The sequence below is a fragment of the Leucopleurus acutus genome (assembly GCF_964270905.1).
Source record: "Leucopleurus acutus genome assembly, chromosome: 11".
Lineage (NCBI taxonomy): Eukaryota > Metazoa > Chordata > Mammalia > Artiodactyla > Delphinidae > Leucopleurus > Leucopleurus acutus.
Window position 1 is genome coordinate 23,863,306 of NC_139152.1, and position 19,579 is coordinate 23,882,884.

Below are 19,579 nucleotides of genomic sequence, written 5' to 3' on the forward strand. Positions count from 1 at the left end.
GGGTATGTATATGTAGACAGTATTTATGAATGTGGATTTTCTTTTTTTGGGTGAGTTACTGTTATTGGATAGTGTGACTTCTAGCATAGAGAAAAACTTTAGAGGCTTAACTGAAAAATCTAGTTTCCATTTAGAGGGTACTACATTTATATGTTCTCTTTTCTTTCACAGCACTACTCATTTGTTTTCTTATTTTATTTTTAAAATAGGATGTGAATTATAATATGTTCAGTGAACCTTTATATTACCAAATTTAAAAAAATTCCTGAAAATTTCACTAATGTCTCATAAGTTGAAAGTACATGTAAATTCCAGGCATTTTAGGTTCAACTTCCCTTATGTCTGAAATAAGTTTTGATATGATTAAGGCTTGTACCTCCAAATCTAATATTTACTGGTCTGTTGCAGATTCTTGATATCTTTTCACAAAAGCATCATTTCTTTGAGTACACTGGTTGGTCCCTATTAGTATTTAGTTTGGATTAGACTTTTTTCCTCTCTTATTTACCCAGAGCAGATTTTGATCAATGGGATAGTATAGCTCATGGAGTTTGAGTACTACAACCAGGAAGGGCAATGAAACAAGAGGTCTTCAGAATTATATTTTTAAGCATGTATATTTTTTTCTTTGTTATATTTAAAAATTTGCCTCATGAATCTACTATTTAACTTAGGAACCAGAACATGACCAGCTCTAATAATCCTCTTCTGTCCTATCCCTGTGTTTTCCCCCAGAGGGAACCTCTGGCTTAAATTTTTGTTATAGTTTCCTTGCTTTTGTAAAAAAAAAATTTGTTGTATATGTGTGTATATATATGTATATCTCTAAAGAGTTTTTCTTGTTTATGTGCCTTATAAAAATGGGTTAATACTGTGCAACCACACCTGCAGTTTTCTTTTTTTTCACCCAAATTTATGTTTTCAGGACTTACCTGTGTTGTTGCATATACATATATTTCTTTTACTTACACTGGTATAAAATATTCTAATTTATTAATTAGAATATTATTAACATTCTCACAGCTCATTTAATCATTTGACTGTCAGCAGGTATTCAGGTGTTGTCACTTATTTGCTGTTATGAACATTCCTGCTAGGAGTATTCTTACACATGTTTTCAGTGATACCAAGTCTGTATTCAGCAGCTTTGCATAGGGGAGACTTTTGTTGAGACAAGCTATTTTCCCCCTCATGAGTGATTTCTTTTCTATTTTTCTTTTTTGCTCATTCCTCTTGACTTTTTAATTTTGATTTACAGAAAAGCTACAAGAAATAGACAAATAATTCCTATGTACCCTTCATCCACTTTCTTCAAATGTTAACATTTTATAATGTTTGCTTTATCTTTATTCTTTCCCTCCTCCTCATTCTCTCCCTCCTCCTCATTCTCTCCTTTTTTCTTCCCTTTCCTCTTCTGCTTCTCATTATTTATTTAGTGTTCTTTTTGTTCTTTTCCTGAGGCAATATAGCCAAAATACTGCGTTCCAAAGTAACCTAGGTTGGTTCCTGCCCTTCACCCTCCACCCCCATTCCTTAGTTAATGTGATTATATTATTTATTTGAAATATGGTTCAATTGCTGTTCTTCGTATTCCATTTCAGGATTCGATTCTCCTATTCCCCTGCCTCTTGATTTCAGTTTTATTTTATTGAGTATGTGAAACACTAACTTGGTTCCAAAACTCAGAACCACATTACAAAACTACACTCAGAAGAGATACTTCCCACAATTCATTTCTTCTGTCTTTCCACTTCATTCTACCTCTCCTCCACCTATCAGTCTCTAGTTTTGGCTTCATCCTTCCTATGTTTCCTTTATAACAAACAAGTAGATGCATGCGTCTGTGTCTTTTCATGTATTTAAGGGCTATTTGTATATTTTCTTTTTGGTGAATTGTCTGTTCACATTTTTTTCCTGTTATTCTATAGGCATATTTTTCAGTCTTTTTCCCCCCAAGTTTTAAATGTTCTTTATATACTAGGAATATTAGTCCTTATCTGTGATATATATTAACATATCTTTTTTTTTTAGTTTGTCAGTTGTTTTTTGATTTTATTTAAGATAATTTTTGACAGACAAAATGTTTTTATGTATTCTGTAGTCAGATTTGTCAGTCTTTTCTTTTACTGTGTCTGGAATTGAGTCATAGTTAGAAAGGCATTTCTTATACCCAAGATAATGTACTTACATGATCTCATATTTTTGTTTATACTTACATGGCTTATTTTTTAATCCAGTTGTAGCTTTTTTTTTGGTTTGTTATTAATGTGAGATATGAGTCTAATTTCAGATTTTTCCAAATGGCTAATCAGTTGTTAAGGCACTGTATATTAACAAGCCCATCTTTACCTCAGTAATTTGAAATACCACTTTTGTCATATACTTAAGTTTCACGTATACATGGCTCTACTTCTGGACTTTCTGGTATACTCTTCTGATGTGTTTATTGCTGTACCAAATAAATATACTGTTTTAATTATAAAGGGTTTATTGTTTGTTTTAACATAATTTATTACAGTATATCTTAATAAGGTTAGTAGTATGTTTTACTATAGTTTAATTTAGTTTATTTGAATAAGAGGGGTGAGTATCCTCCTTATACTTTTTCTTTTTTACGTTTTTGCATTTTACTTTTTCCTGTGATATTTAATGTCCATTTGCCTAGCTCCATTATAAAAAAAGCTTATTTACTTTTATTGGAATTTTATTAGGCCTATAAATTAACTAAGGGAGGATTGGCATCTTTATGATGTTTAGTTGCCCTACCTATCCAATTACAAGAGTCTTTACCTTTGTTCAGGTCTACCATTGAGTCTTTCAGAAATGTTTCAAAGGTTTCCTCATGTTTCTTGCTAAATTTATTCTTAAGTATTTTATCTTCTTTGTTGCTATGGAAAATAATATTTTTGCTACCATCATATCTTCTAAATTGTTATTGTTTTTACATATGAATGCTATTGATTTCTGTTCATTAAGTTAATATCCTGCTGCTTTACTGAATGTGTTTATTGTTTGAGTTAGTAGGAACATGAGGTGTAGTTTTCCTCCTTTTCTTATTTTTATGCTTCCATTTAATTTCTCTTGTCTAACCACATTGCTTTAGTGAGTGCAATGTTAAGTGGTATGGAGATAGTAGGCATCCTTATATTATTCCTGATCTTAGAGGAAACACCTATAGATTTTTTTCATTAATTAACATGAATATTAATTTTCATTAATTAATTAACATTAATTAACTTTAGGAGTGAGATGTGTATGTTTTATCTTAAGAAAGTATGCATCAATTTCTATTTGTTTGAGTGTGTGTGTTTTTTTTTAACAGATACAGGTGTTTGATTTTTATCAAAAGCATTTTCAGCCTTAGAGCTAGTTATGCTATTTTTCTCTTTAAGTCTATTAATGTGGAATGTTATATTAATGAATTCCCTAATAGTGAGCCAACCTTGCATTCCTGGAACAAACCTGACTCATTCATTGCATATCATTTTCTCAATATGGTGTTAGATTTTGTTTACTAATATTTTATTTAGAACTTTTACCTAATTATTTTTAAGCAATACTCTAAAAATCTTTAATTGTTCTGTTTTTGTATTGTCTTTATCAGGCTTAGCTATCAATGTTATGTAATGCTAATGAAGTTTCCCTTCATTTTCAATGCTCTGTAATAATTTTAGAGCATTGGGATTATTCATTTTTCGAATTCTTGTTGGAAATCCTCTTGAAATGCTTTATCTATAGGGTAGTTGCCTCATAATTTTATTTTTTCCCCAAGGAAATTATATATTTTTAAAGAATTTTTTAGCTTTAATCCAATCAACTGTTATAAACTGTGTTTCTGTGGAGAATTGCCCATTTTATCTAGATTTTTCAAACCTATTTACTTAGAAGTCTGTAGAGGATTTATGATTAAAAAAATTCTTGTTTTAATTATTATGTTACTCTTGTCACTTAATTTATCTATTTGTACTTTTCTCCTTTTATTGTTAATAAATTAACTACTGTTTTATTTGATTTTCTTAGAAATTCAGGATTTTGATTAATTAGATCTGCTTTATTTTCTTAATCTTTGACATCTGCATTATCTTTATTATTTTTTTAATGTACTTTTAAAGTTTTCTGTGTTATTCGTATTTTAGTTTATGAGATGGAAATTTAATTCATTTTTTAGATTGAAGTGTTCAAGGATCTAGATTTTTTCTAAACTGCTTTAAATGTATCCCATAGATATGTAATGTTTTCATTATTATTTCTTAGAAATCTGTAATATCTTGACAGTGGAAAATTAAAATTGTATTGTGATTGGATGGGTAACGGAGTAGGTGAAAAGATTCCTGGAAAAGTTTGTTGGTATTATTTCACCACTTTCATTAGAGGAAACTGTGGCTTAGAGGGGTTTGTGTAATTTGCTGCATAACAAGTAAGTTGTTATTGTTCAAATTTGAATCCATTTCTGATTCCACAGCTATGGCTTTTACTCAGGCAGTAATATTGTGAGGTCATGGAGGTACTGAACAGTATGGCATAATCAGGGAACTGTAAGTAGCACAGTGTGACTGGAGTGAAGTTGGCACTTGGTGGTATCATTTCTGGCTTGGGCAAATAGTTCATTGAGATACCATTAACATGAAGCAAAGCAGGTTTATGTAAGATGATGGGTAAGTCTGAGGAATGTATGAGACAGCTAAATGGACTGTCTGGTAGTTAGGTGAGCATATGGATCTGGAGGTCTGTAGAGTGGTTTGTGCTAGAAATGTGAATTTCGGTGTCATTAGCTTATAGGTGATAATTTAAATAATGGGTTCTGAAAGTGGTAAGAATAATGTGAACACTGAGAAGATCAGAGGGTGCAGGAAACAATGAAATTAAGACTGAGTGGAAAAGAGCCTGAAAAGGAAACAAGAAAAAAAAAGTTAAAATGTTAGGAGGAATTTAGGATATAGTGGCTTACAGGTGCCAAGGGAAGAGTTTTAGGGAAAAGGGAGAGTCATTAGTATTATGTGCTCTGGAGAACTAAAGGAAGATAAAATAAGAAGTGTTCATTTGACTTAATAATACCTGAAAGGAAAATTAATATCATAAAAAGTGGGTCTAGTGGCATGATGAGGGTTGGGTGAGGAAGAAGCAAATGGAGACAAGAAATCTGGTTAAGAAGGGAAAGTATGATAGTAGTAACTAGTGGGAAGTGTGAGGGTGAGGGGGCCTCCTCCCACTCCCTACTTTCCTCCCTCAACCTCTCCCTTTGCCTTCCCCTTATTTATCTCTTTTCTTTCCTTTCTCTCCCTTCCTTCCTTTATTCTAGCCTCTTTCCCTCTTTCTTTTCTTAATATGGCATACTTGAACATGTAATGTTACAGAATGAGAATTTAACTCATGACAACATGATATCTTGTCTTAGATTATGGCTATAAATGTGAATAACATAAAGAGATGTTAAAATGTTCAGGTGGTGGATCAGAATGATATTTTTAAGGGTTTCTTGAACATAGGATCATAGTCACACATAGCCTTTATGCCTGGAAGTAAAACATACTTGTCCAACAAATTTTAACAATCTTTGAAATAATGATGAAAATAATTTCAGCACAATGCTAAAAGCTTTACATATTTTAGTCATTTAAAACCTCATCAGCACCTCTATGCTAGTTTTACAGATGAGGAAACTGAAGGAAGTTAAGTAAACTTGCCAGATGTTGTACACTTGCTTTGGCAATATGATTTCAGAGTCTGTGCTCTAATCATAAGGCTGTATTCCTCTTCACTATACTATAGTACTTATTTTCATTCCTTTAAAAACCAATTAGTAATATTTTTGGTATAATTGTAATTTAGAATTAGAAGTTAGAATATTTTGACATTTTAGGGAAATCTGTTAGCATATAGAATAGTGAAGATTAGCAAAAATTTCTGAAAAAGATATGTAAAGTACAAACATGGGTTGAAATTCCCGTTTTCTGTATTTTAGTTAAAATAGTGAAATGCTTGTGGGAGAAGCTACAATACCTTATCCAGTATGGCACATAGTATTTGAAAAACACAATACTGCTACACAATGAAAGTGTATATAAGATAATTAAATAATCCTATAGGGTACCAATAAAAAATTGATACATTCCTTAGTTTGTTAATACCTAATGACCTTATAAATGTCTTTCTTCAGGGAAAAATGCAATTTCCATTGTGAGCTGCCTTCCAGAATTTATGGTAGAACTTCACTGACGTTGCTACTGATGCCAATGTGGAATAAAGGTCTTTATAATTTAGAAAGTCCAAACGTATAAATGAATTACTGTTAAAAATGATTTAGTTACTCTTCTTAAACTTTAAAACACACAATACAAATGCATTTGAATTTTTAGAAAGAACGTTTGAAAATAAAGTAATATCTGTTTATTTTGCCATCATCAATACTTTTGTCTTATTTCATGTTTGGAATTGGCTTTCCTTTTGTGACCTTTGTATTTGAACCCTAATCACAATCTAATAATATTTTGTTGTGAAACTAATTACAGAGTTGCATTTCAACATTATTTTTATGTGGAAACAACTAAAGTTGACTTTAACATGAAAAATCTTTTGCTGTTGTAAAAGAAGAAATTAACACAGAGACAGTGGATTAGCTATTTTAACGTCATTGTTCTTCCCCTTAGCTCGCTTTATTGTCATAAGTGTATCATTTGACTTCCCTCCTGGGTCATAAGGTCACTGAGTACATGGATGCGTGTCCTGCTCATTGCTGTCTCCTCAGTACCTAGTGCCTGTGTTTGGCACTGGTAGGCATGCTAGTGCTTTTTCTTAACTAATTGAATAGGTAAATAATATATTTGAATAATGTCTCTGAGTTGCAAATGTACCTCTTATGGTAATGTGTTAGTATGTAGACATTAAGACATTATTAAGTTGTTTTGTTTGCTTGGGTCTCACATGGAAATGTCCTGTTCAATTTAGAAACACTAGTTTTAGATCTCAGATAAAAATTCCTGAAAAATAGTCATAGAATCCTCATTTTCTATCTCATTGCTTTTACTTTCCTTACCCCTTTTTCTTTCCCTCCCTCTACTCTCTTTCTTCCCTTCAACCTGTTCTTTATTTTCCCTTTAATGATCCTTGTTTTGTTTTGTTTGTTTTCCTTTAGTATCTGGAGTCCATCTTTCTCCAGCCTCTCCTGAGATTGTATTGGACCATGACCACACTTCTCCTTCGGTTGGCTGCCTCTCTTCTGAGCCCATCATTTCATCACCAGAGAATACACACGCAGACAACAGCATTGTCAGTCAAACTTTTCCTAAAGCACAGGTAAAGACAAGCATATTTTTATAGGAACTTTGCTTACTTAAAAAATTGCATACTGATTTAATTGAAGATTTCCTGATTTCCATTTTTTTCCCCTCCTGTAGATACTCTAACTTTGAGGTTAATATCTAGAATTCTAAACACTGAATACTATGTTTGTTTTGTGGCACAATTGCAAGGTATTTAAGCAGTGTTAGTTACCAAAATACTGTTTGAAAACCAAATATGTTTTATTAAAGTTGACTTAGTTTTGCATTGCAGATCGTGAACTTCAAAAAGGAAAATAATTACAAAAAAACTATTTCTCTCTTCAGGGAAGCTTACCATATGTTTTCAAGTATTAGAGTGTTCATTTCAATTTTAGAATAAGACCAAAAACACAGCACAGCGGTCATAGCATTTATTCATTCAAATATTTATCGATTCAGGCCTTGTGCTAGATGCTGGAGTTATTCCAGATTTCCAAAGTGCTGTATACAATCTTGAGTCACCCGTTATCTTTACTAGAAAGTGATGATCAATTAGTGGTTATTGATAAATTTTAAAATCTGATTTATAACTTAGTATATAAACAAATTCTGAGTGTGTGTAAATTCAAGAACTGGTATCAGATGTATTTATACTTAATATACACTCTCAAGAAAAAGTTTTAAGTTTTTAATGCTTTGCTTAGAAAATAATAAATGCTTTAAACTCTGAAGTTTACAGAAAATTTTGTTTCTTATTGCAAAGATCAGGTTGTTGTAATAGTTTGAGGTCTTCTGTTGATTTACTTAAAGGGTGAAATAATTTCGGAACCTTTGCTACAACTTAATTTCCAAATGTGGTTTCTGGTGCCCTTTGGATGTTTTCCTTCTTGGTGCAGTGTAAACTTTCCCCTCTTGTGTTTTTTGTTTGTTTGTTTGTTTGTTTTTTAATGTGGTTCAGATTCAGCAATCAGCACACACTCATCTGGATATCTCACTTTTTCCGTTGGGTTTAACTGAGGAGAAAAGTAATGGAACAATTGCTCTTGTGGATGATTCTGAGGATCCTGGAGCCAATGTATCAAACATACAGCTTCAGCAGAAAATTTCAAGTCTGGAGATGAAACTCAAAGTATCTGAAGAAGAAAAACAGAGAATTAAAAAGGTATATTTACATTTGCCTAAAAAATAAATGTTTGAATTGCAGATACTGGAAATATGATATAATCCCAACTTCTGATTAAAAATTCAGCAGTGGAAAAGCTATTATGCTCTTTGGCTGTAGGTTTAAATCAGTCATACAAGCTTATCTCTTACGAAAGTCTTTGATAAGAAGTTTCTAGTTTTAAGGGTGTACTTTTAAAGATATGAACATCTTTTACTAGATTTTTTTTTTCGCTAATGAATGCTTTCCTTCTGGTTTATTTTTATTTACTTTGAAAGCAGGTAGTGTTGTATTTCTTATGTACATTAGAAGATCTGTAATATTCATTTGTCCCTATGAGAAGTCAGACATGATGGGATATTTGACAAGATTACTTAGAAATACAGCTATTTTAGTAAATTATTTATGTGTTCTCATTTCTGTTTCCTACAAATATCTCTATAAAAAGACCTTAGCAAATTTATAGAAAGTATATGTAGAGGTAGAGTGTTGTTTATAATTAGTTTAGATGCTTTTATTTATTTATTAGCATGAATAATTTTAGTGTTACAGCAGTGTTAGTGTTATATCAGTGTTTGATATTGGTCTGGGAATGAGAGTGAAGCATACGTTTTATAATATTGTTGAACTTTGAAAACCGTACTTCCGGTGGGTTCTTTCCTTACCAAATATTTTCTAAATATGTTCATTGAAAAAACTGAATATATTTTATGCCTTTAAATATTACAAAATTTATGCTTGGATTTTTTTCTTTTAGGATGTGGAATCATTGATGGAAAAACATAGTGTCTTGGAAAAAGATTTCCTTAAAGAGAAAGAGCAAGAGGCCATTTCTTTTCAAGATAGATACAAAGAACTTCAGGTAAAAACAGTGAATTATAAATTTAGTATGTAGGCCTTTTGATGAAGCATGTAATATAACTTCAAAAAGTGCTCAATGAAAACTTTATGAACGAAGCATCAGATACTTGCTTAAATATGTAAAATACTGACTAACATGTGTGAAATTAATGATAAATGCCATTTTGAGGAGCACGAATCCCTGAGAGGCCATGCAGGTTAGCTGATTCAGACTCAGCCTGGCGAAAAATACTCTGTTTCTGATGATTTTCTCAATTTGGAAATTAGACATTCCAATTTTTCTTATTGTGATTACATTTGAAAAGAGCTTAGAATCGTATAAACACCAAACTGAGATATTTAACCTTTTTCATAAATTGTTTGTAATCAATGTCACCTCGTCTTCTCCTCAAATTTCCTTAACAAACTTGTTTCTTCTGCAGTCTTCCCCATCCCAGGAAATAGCAGTTCTGTCTTTCCAGTTGCTAAAGCTGAAACCCACATTTATTCCTTTTTGTGCTTACCCCATGTCTGTTCCTTAAGCAAAACCTGTTGGCTCTACCTTCAAAATATCCAGGTTTTGACTGTTTGTCATTATGGTCACTGCTGCCAACCTATTCTAGGCCATCCTTATTTCTCCCTTGGAATACTGAAGTATCTTCTATTCTAATCTTTTTTGCTTCTGTCATTGCCCACTTACAGACCATTCTCCACATGACAGCCACTGTGATCTGTTTAATAGTTAAAGCTGCTCATGTCATTTCTTTGCTTGGAAACCTTCAATGGCTTCTCACCTCACCCAAACTAAAAGTCAAGTAAGTCCTTAAAATGGTTTGCAAGGCCCTCCATTTTTTTGTGTCCCTCCTCCCTGTCTTTTACCTGATTCTTTCTCTTCAATCGTTTTGCTTTATCCCTATGTCTAGAGCACTCGTCCCTCAATTTTCTGCATTGTTTACTTTTTTATATCATTCGGGTCTCCGCGCACATAATCACCTTATCAAGGGAGACCTTTCCAAACAATGCTGACATCCCCTACCAGCCTTCCCACGTTCTGCTTTATTTTTCTCCATAGCACTTTTCACATCTGACAAACTATGTATTTATGTGTTTATTTGCCTAGATCATTTTGATAGTCTCCTAAGTGGCCTTCTAGCTTCTACCCGTGCTCTTCTCCCTTAATGAGTCTTTATTTCATCAGGTGGAGTAGTGTTTTTAAAAAATGTGAGTCAAATCATTTCCCAGACTCAACTGTCATTCTCCTTTCAGTGTAAATCTTCTGGCTTCTCCAACTTTTCCAGTTCGCCCCCAGCTATTTACTTACACTGAATTCATAATAAGGTCCAGGCGAATGTGTGAGTCTGTGTTACTGAGGGCATTCCTTGCCTGTTGGAGTGGCGAGTGGAGGGAAACAGTTTGTGATTCATTCAGTTTCTCTGACTGGAATGCTCTTCCTGCAGATATCTGCATGGCTTTGTTTAAAAAATGTAAAACTTGAAAACAAGGAAAATGGTGAGCAGTATGTTCTTTCAGTGTCCTATGAGGGCATTGCTTACTGGCCTACTCAAGGATTATTTAGAAGAATGTAGTACTCGCTGTGAATGTGACTCACTGTTACTGTTGATTAAAAGTCTCAGTTGTATTGACATTACACGTTAATTAATTTTTTTCACAGAAGAGGTGCAAATAATATCTCTCTGTTAGAATTTCAAAGAATAGTGTTTATTGCCCTGTAGGACATTCATTAGACATTATCTCCATCTAGCACTCTTGCTTGGTCTAACACTCCGTTATTTAAAATTTCTATTCGTATGCCTATTCAAATGTTCTTTGAACCAGTCTTAACATCTGATTCCTTCTGTTAACATAAATGATTCTTCTATTAATAAAGAGTAGTATAAGTCTTTGATGTGTTTCATTTATATTTATATGAGTCACATTTTAACTTTTTGAAAATTATACTTTTTAACAACTCTCAGTGAACCCTAGTTTCCTTTAGAAAGTTGCTCAAATGCTACCTTCTTGTGGAAGCTTTCTTTGACTATGCTGTAGAAAATAAGAACCTGTGTACATGCTCAGCATTCCCTAGCCCCCTTTGTTTGCTTTTTTCCCCCCTCCTCATAACAATTGTTATTTTATTTTGATTTGTTTATTTGTTCTTTTACCCTCACCAGAGTGTAAGCTCCATGAGATTGGGAACTTTCCAGTGCCTGGAGCAATACTTGGCATGTAATGTGGGCTCAATTAATACTCCTGAATGAATGAATGAATTCACTAATATAATGCACCCTGCTGCCCAAGGGCTAATTACATTGTGTACAGCCACATTTATAGCTCCATACTTGGAATTAGGGTGCTTATTGGAAGGTTCAGTACTGATTACTGGAACTTTGTGTTTTCTTCTCTCTACATTGAGTGACTTATTCTGGGCCCGTTAGTGAGACAGATACCTTTGCAAATTCGGTTTCTCAATCTGTTAATGGGAACAATAACATACCTGAGAGACCATCTAACACCTGGTATACAACATTTTGAGCTTTCCATAGTGAAAACCAATGTAAACGCCTAGTGACATTATCATTGTTGTCTTATTGCTTTTGCTATTAATAGTGGTAATCTAAGAGTAACAACTTGAGTCTTCAAAACTAATATTCAATTTAAAAATACTTTCCTTTTACTAGAAACAGTACGTCTCAAGAAAACATTTTTTAGGTGATTTTACTTCAGTACCAAAAAGGACCTCTCTCCTTTTTATACTATGTGGAAAAAAGAGTAAACTAACTTAGGGAGTATTTTATCACCTTGGCCAAATAAGTGATAGAAAAGTGTCCTAGGAGGTCTAATAGACAAATTGAACTCAAAGGCAGGCACACTGTTTAGTTTCTATGTCCCTGCTGGGTGAGGGTAGAGTCTGGGTTTAGCATTTTGGCCTTTGCTCATAGAGCTGGAGATGGGATCACATTTTTTTTTTTTCCGTGGGGTTTGGCCCTCATAGAGCACTTATTATCTACCAGTTATCTGTTCTGCTAGGTTGCCCCGTTTGTGGACCTTTGGATGGAGAGGGATAGCTTTCCTTGGGGCTGTTTGTGTTTGTGCCCATTGGAATTTCCTGGTTGCTGGTCATTCCAGTACCTAGTTTGGGATATAGGTGGCTAAAAGAAAACTCACAAAATTTGCTGCTGTGTCATTCCTTGGTTCCTCAAGTCCGCAGGTGGTCTGCTTTCTTGTCCCCCTTTGCAGTCTTCTTACATTTGTTTTAAAGATAATGTCCAGGTCTTTTAGCTGTACTTCTTGAGAAAAATAGGGAGAAGTGCATCTATTTCATCTTAGTCTAGAAGTGAAATAAAAAGGAACATTTTAAATTTTAAATATTCTTTATTGTAGCTACAGCAGAAAATTAATTCAAGCTTAAAATACATTAATCTAAAGCAGGTATTTTGAGTAAAGTTTTTAAGGAAAACAGCTTAAGTAATCAACTCATAGAGTCCTTGTAGATAGAAGAGGGGAAAATAAAAATATGCATAACTCAGTTTGTGAGATAATCCATAAATCTCTATATCTCCTTTATACTTACCAAGTTTGTGCATAAATAGGTATATGTGTTAGACTTCCTGGGAATGTATTTTTAATAAATATATTTAAATCGTATTGTACCTGATCATTAAGAATTTAGAAAATCTTGACCGTCACTGTTTGACCTACTTTATGTAATTCATTTCTTTCTGGGAATATAGCCTTTTTAAAAAACTGGTACAAAGTTGGTTCTATCTAATAATTTCTTAGGAATAAGAGATGTGATTAAATTTGTGAGTATCAAAGGAGGCCACTTTATGCTAAATGTATGTAGGATGAAATTTTAGCAAAAGTAAGTTTTTAAATCATGAAAATATATATTAACTTTCTTGCTTGAATTCTGGTCTGCAAGTCATCCCTCAGATATTTGAAAGTCAATATATTTATCATGTATTTTCTGTAGACTATGGCAATCCACATCTTTTTTATATTAAGACATATATAGCATACGGGTCTTCTAAATATTTGTGGAGCTTAATGAAATAGAAAAAGTTTTCTTTTCTGCTATTTTTGATGACAGGGATAATATATTGGTGCCTGCCTCTCTATGGTATCCTAAATAAAGCAAAATATCCAGGAGTACAAAATATAGTCCTGATAAGACTGGATTAAATTGACTGAGAAGCCTTTCTGCTTAAAAAATGTTAGTATGATTGTATATTTATAAGAATAATAGGTTTATTGTGGAAAACGTGGACAATACAGAGGAAAAAAAAGCAAACAAAATTCACACCTATTCATCACCATGAAAAATCCAAGTATTTTCACATGATATCAAAATATAGTGCTCGAATTTTCAATTTTGTAAGAAATCTACCTCCGCTTAGACCAGTGTTGGGTGTGCCTTTGTCAGTATTTTAATCTGACATGAGATGGAGTAATTAATAAATGGAATGTTTGTAAAACCCTTAAAACTTTTTTAAAAGAGCAACATTAACTATTATAGAGAATTCTAACAGTGTGGTTTTATGTGGTATGGTCTAATTACCAGGTTAGGTGGAGCGGTGTGAATGTGCCCATAACAGAAGGAAATAAGGAATACCGTGAACTCTGCAGTACAGTGGGGGTGTGCACTACTACCTCTCCTTTCCTGTGCTATTCAGGGTGTGAGCCTAAGCAGAGGAAGAAAAGTGAATCATGCTCCATGTGTCAGCGGTAGCTATTTAAAGGACTTTTCATGAAACATGAATAGAGAGCTCATCTTAGTACAACTTGGATTCCAATCTCTTTTGTCTTTTGTCTCTGACTCATAGCAAGTACATCCACACCTGTGATGAGCACTGAAGAGACTTGGAAGCTTCTCAGACTGTACATTTCATACTGTGGCCACATTTTAACAAGTTTAATTAATAGATGCAGCTGATTGTTAAATTATCATCTCTGATAGTTGTTGGTATTGGTAGCTATGGCTAGTTTTGGGAATTTCCTGAACAAACTTTTTAAAGGTTGAGTCTGTGCTTCCAAATGCCATTTCCTATTGAAATGTCTCTTAGTTATAGTATGTTGATTATTCAGTTTGAGAATTTAATTTAAAAAAAGTGATGTGAAAACAGTGTTTCAGAGGACTTTAAATTGATCTCTTAAATGGATTTATACTGCTTCAGAGTATTATCTGTGTTCTGTTGCTGATTTCAAAGGTTACATTACATCGTTTTGAATAGATACTATTCTCAATATTTTTGTGTACTGTTTTAAAGTGAATACTAGTCAGGTGTTGGAAAGTTGGGCCCTTAGCCAGAGACTTTATGGCATTAGAGCAATGTCTTGATACCTTGAGCATTTAACTTGATAACTGGTATGTGAGGAATTAACCAGTTCTGCATAGCTAACCCAAAATGTAGTTGAAGTCCTACTTAGTAGTAGAGAATACTGAAAGAAATACAAATTATGCATAGCTTGAAGATATCCTATTTATTCACTTGTCTTTAAAAATGATTATCCATATTCTGAGAAAGCCCTGGGGGAAAATGAAAGGAAAATAAAGATTTTATGTTTTGGTTTCAAAACTTCAGTGGAAGAAGTCACTGTAGATGTGGTGGAAATAGCAAGAGAAGTAGAATTAGAAGAAGAGCCTGAAGATGTGACTGAATTGTTGCAGTCTCATAATAAAACTTGAAAGGATGAGGTGTTGCTTCTTTTGGTTTATCAAAGAAAGTGGTTTCTTGAGATGGAATCTGCTCCCGGTGAAGATGCTGTGAACATTGTTGAATGACAACAACGGAATTAGAATGTTACATAAAGTGAATTGGTAAAGTAACAGCAGGGTTTGAGAGGATTGACTTCAATTTTGGAAGATGTTCTACTGTGGGTCAAATGCTATCAAACAGCATTGCATGCTACAGAGAAATCATTTGTGAAAGGAAGAGTCAGTTGTTGTGGCATACCTCACTGCTGCTTTATTTCAAGAAACTGCCACGGCTGCCCCAGCCTCAGCAAGCACCACCCTGATCAATCAGCAGCCATCAACACTGAGGCAAGAGCCTCCACCAGCCAAAAGCTTAGGACTCACTGAAGACTCAGATGATGGCTAGTATTGTGGATTGGGAATCAAACCCACAATATCTCTGAGGCATGCCTGTAAACAGATGGTAGTGTACTAAATAAATGCACTTTTGTTATTTATTTAAAAAATTCACCTCCCCCCTTCCTTTTTTTTTTTTTTTTTTTTTGCGGTACGCGGACCTCTCACTGTTGTGGCCTCTCCCGTTGCGGAGCACAGGCTCCGGACGTGCAGGTTCAGCGGCCATGGCTCACGGGCCCAGCCGCTCCGTGGCATGTGGGATCTTCCTGGACCGGGGCACAAACCCGTGTCCTCTGCATCGGCAGGCGGACTCTCAACCACTGCGCCACCAGGGAAGACCCCCCCCCCCTTCCTTTTTGAAGCATATTTCTTGGAGGCCCTTCCATAGTGGTTCATTAAGAGATTCCTTATTCTTTTTTCTTTTTATGGGTATCTAAATATATTATTCCATTTTCTTTTATTATGAAGTATTGCTTAATTTCATCTACTCTTCTTTTAATTTCTTATTCTTTAAAGTCAAATAATTTTACTGCAATATGTCCTGGTATTGGTCATTCTAGGTTGATTTCCCTAGATTTCCAATGTGTCCTTTAATATACATATATAGTTTCAATTCCTCCTTCTAAATGTCAAGGAATTTTTTTTTTTAAATGACTATGAATTAATCATTGTTAAAGCTAGGTGACCGTTTTTAAATTTTATTTATTTATTTATTTATTTATTTATTTATGGCTCTGTTGGGTCTTCATTTCTGTGCGAGGGCTTTCTCTAGTTGTGGCAAGGGGGGGGCCACTCTTCATCGCGGTGCGTGGGCCTCTCACTATCGCGGCCTCTCTTGTTGCAGAGCACAGGCTCCAGCTGTGCAGGCTCAGTAGCTGTGGCTCATGGGCCTAGTTGCTCTGCGGCATGCGGGATCTTCCCAGATCGAGGCTTGAACCCGTGTCCCCTGCATTGGCAGGCAGATTCTCAACCACTGCGCCACCAGGGAAGCCCAGGAGTTTTTATTAATTATAAATTTAATACTTGTTTTATTTTCTTACTATGTTTTATTTGTTCTGGTGACTCTTATTATGTGTTTATTGGTTACTCTTTGTCTTCAGTATTACTCTTTATTCTTGAATCCTTTTCATCTTTCTTCATTTCTTTTTGATCTAAAATGTGTTTCCTCTCTTATTCCAGTTCTCTTAAGGTATTTTCAGCTTAGCTTATTTTTTTTTTTTTTTTTTTTTTTACCGGTACGCGGGCCTCTCACTGTTGTGGCCTCTCCCGTTGCGTAGCACAGGCTCTGGACACGCAGGCTCAGTGGCCATGGCTCACGGGCCTCGCTGCTCCGCGGCATGTGGGATCTTCCCGGACCGGGGCACGAACCCGTGTCCCCTGCATTGGCAGGCCGACTCTCAACCACTGCGCCACCAGGGAAGCCCAGTTTAGCTTATTTAATGTTATATTCTTTTTAGTTTAGTCATCATTTCTGAAATGATTTATTCTGTTAAAATTTTTTTCTGAAATTTCTCGCGTCATTTCTGAGTTTTTCTAATTATGATTCATATTGTTCTGTAATCTCCTTTATCACTTTCATAATGTCTTTTAACTCAGTTTGAAATACAAGGGTAGAATTTAAAACTTCTTTTTAAAATATATATTTCTGCTGTGCTTTTATTTTATGTAGGGCTGTCATACTGTTCCATCTATCTATCTATCTATCTATCTATCTATATAAAACATTGCATAGCATTTGACATAATTTTGTTATTTGTTTTTATGTGAAATTAGTTTTCTTGATCTTTTTAACTGGAGGAGTGATTTAAGGCAGTTTTTTCCCCCCTCATGATTGTATAGTGCTCTAATGTTTCTGTCAGATTAGAAGGATGTGGCAACATTTGTAGATTTTCTGACTCTGTTCCCTTTTTTCACTTTGACTTGATCTTCTTTTCCTTCCTTGTTTTGTTGTCTCTGGCTTGGTCAATTTGGACTCTGTTCTCAGCTTTTTCTCCTCAATGTGGGGCTTTCTCTTGAAAGTATTTAGAGTTTATTGGACCCAGTGTATCCTGGGCCATTGATACCTTACTGAGGACCACTTGTACTTATTGGAATGTTAGTCTCCTCTGTCTTACTTGCTGTCCTCATTGGCCTGCTGACCTCTCTGGTGAGTATCTGTTAGCTGTTCTGGAGTTCTCATGTCTGTCTGATACCCTGTTGCTTTCATCTTTCCTCTTGCCCAGATTCTGATGCCATGCAGATCTTGAGACTGGTCTTGGTTTATCTTTACTTGCTTATATTCTGGTATTCACAGAGATACTGTGACATCTATTTTTGTGATAGATAATGAGTATGAGCTTTTGGTCCTACTTTTTTAGGTGCTCTATGTGTTTTTGTGAGGGAATTTTGAGAGATCTGAAAACTGTACCATCATTACTACCATATTCCCAGTATTCTCTCACTGTTAATTATTATTAAAGGGAATTGTCTGGGTTAGCAAAGATTAAACATACGCTTTCCCCTAGGATATTTACCTCTTTATGGAATTAGTACTAGATTGTAGGGAGTTGTAGGTCTCAATATTGCTTAATAAAATTTGAGGGTAAAGACCGTGTCTTATTCATTTTTACATACTATTGCTTGGTACTTGTAGGTGCCTGTGAGAATTGTTGAAATGAAGAAGAAAATGTCTAGAGAATAAAAAAAAACTAATTGGGAAAACTACTACTCTATTCTTTGTTTTCATCTTCAGTTATATAGAAAGTCAGTTATATTATTTTTTCCTGATTGTCACTGAATTTCGTATGCTTCGTTCCATTTTTTCAAGGGAAGTAAAAAGCTTTAAACAACTAATTTGAAGAGGAGGGTGTTTACAAGAGTATCTAAATGGCTACTACTCATTTGATTTTTTTGTCTTACAACATATAACTTGTATTAATACCTTTTTACCTGTATCTGTAGATACAGATCACCAACATCATGATTGATGTTCCTAATAAGGACCTTAAGTCATTCCCTCCCCCCTGCAAAATATTAATTATCTTGAGAATAAACACTTAAGCTTTATACTATTTCTCCTCGTTCATTATCTTTATTCCCTAACTTAGGTGTTATAACCTCTCCCTAACTTAGGAGTTAGCAGCTTTTTCTTTTAAATGAGGATCATTTTTAGCAAATAAAAATGATATACTTTTCCAAAATGAAAACAGCTTAAACTCTTGTTTATAAAAACACTAGATTTTTGGATACAGTTTAAACAATAACAATACTATAAACATTTTAGGAAACCAGCCCCCCCCATTTTATCATCCAAATATGCAGTTTTTAGAAAAACAAAAACATTTTTTTTAGTTCTACCAGTGGGAAAAATGTATACTTTAACAATTGGATTATTTGTTCCTAAGTAACAGTAGTAATGAGAAAATTGACCGTTCAGTTTCAAAGAATGCGAAGATTGGGGACATTATTGAGAATTGACAATGTAGGTATACCTTTTGGAAATTTCATGCTGGTTCATATTCTGAAGGTATTATGTGATTTTTATCATTCCTGTTCTAATAATTCAGAAAATCAAGTTGTTCTTTTATTTATCGAAACTAAATTGAATAATTTTGAAGTCATTAGAAGAATACCATCTTCAGTTCTACAGGCTAATTGACCATTGTGAAAATGTTTTTCCTCTCTTATACAATAACAGAAATTTAAAATGTTTGCTAGTACCTTCACAAATTTAAGATAACATAGATTTTTAAAGACACACCATCAATTTGATAATAGATTTTGAGGGGACAGAAAATATAACATTTCGTAATTTCAGAAATCTTAAAGTGTGATGAAATATGCATCTTAGATTTGATTAAATATGTAAAATGACTTTTGTGTTCCAAATAAGTTTCAACATATTTAGAAATTTTAAGTAGTTTAGTTAGAAATGTAAAATATTTAAAAACAAAAAATCAAGTAAACTTTTGGCTAGTTTAAATGAACCTTCAAATATTATAGTAAATAGAAAATAAAGGGATTTTAACCTGCTTTTAAATTTAAAAATAGTTTTCTCAATTTAAATGAATTACCTTCATTAAAGAGAAGACTTTCTTCAAAAAAAAATTTATACAAAAAACTGGATTGAGTCTACCTTAAATTTAGGTACCTAAATTCTCATAATATGATTCTGCATAAAATTTCTTCAGCAAGCATGTATTATTGGGTGGCCAAAAAGTTCGTTCGGGGTTTTCCTGTAATGTTAAT

General features: G+C 33.8%; 1 protein-coding gene across 5 annotated transcripts in view; it reads left to right on the plus strand.

The window, feature by feature from the left end:
* CCDC91 (coiled-coil domain containing 91) overlaps positions 1-19,579 on the plus strand; it is a 401,591-nt gene that overhangs the window by 124,310 nt on the left and 257,702 nt on the right. For all 5 annotated transcript variants that reach the window (XM_082851111.1, XM_082851110.1, XM_082851107.1 and 2 more), the window contains exons 4-6: positions 7,133-7,293; positions 8,218-8,421; positions 9,179-9,283. In XM_082851111.1, the coding sequence (XP_082707237.1) occupies positions 7,133-7,293; positions 8,218-8,421; positions 9,179-9,283 (470 nt within the window). The remainder of the gene's footprint in view (positions 1-7,132; positions 7,294-8,217; positions 8,422-9,178; positions 9,284-19,579) is intronic.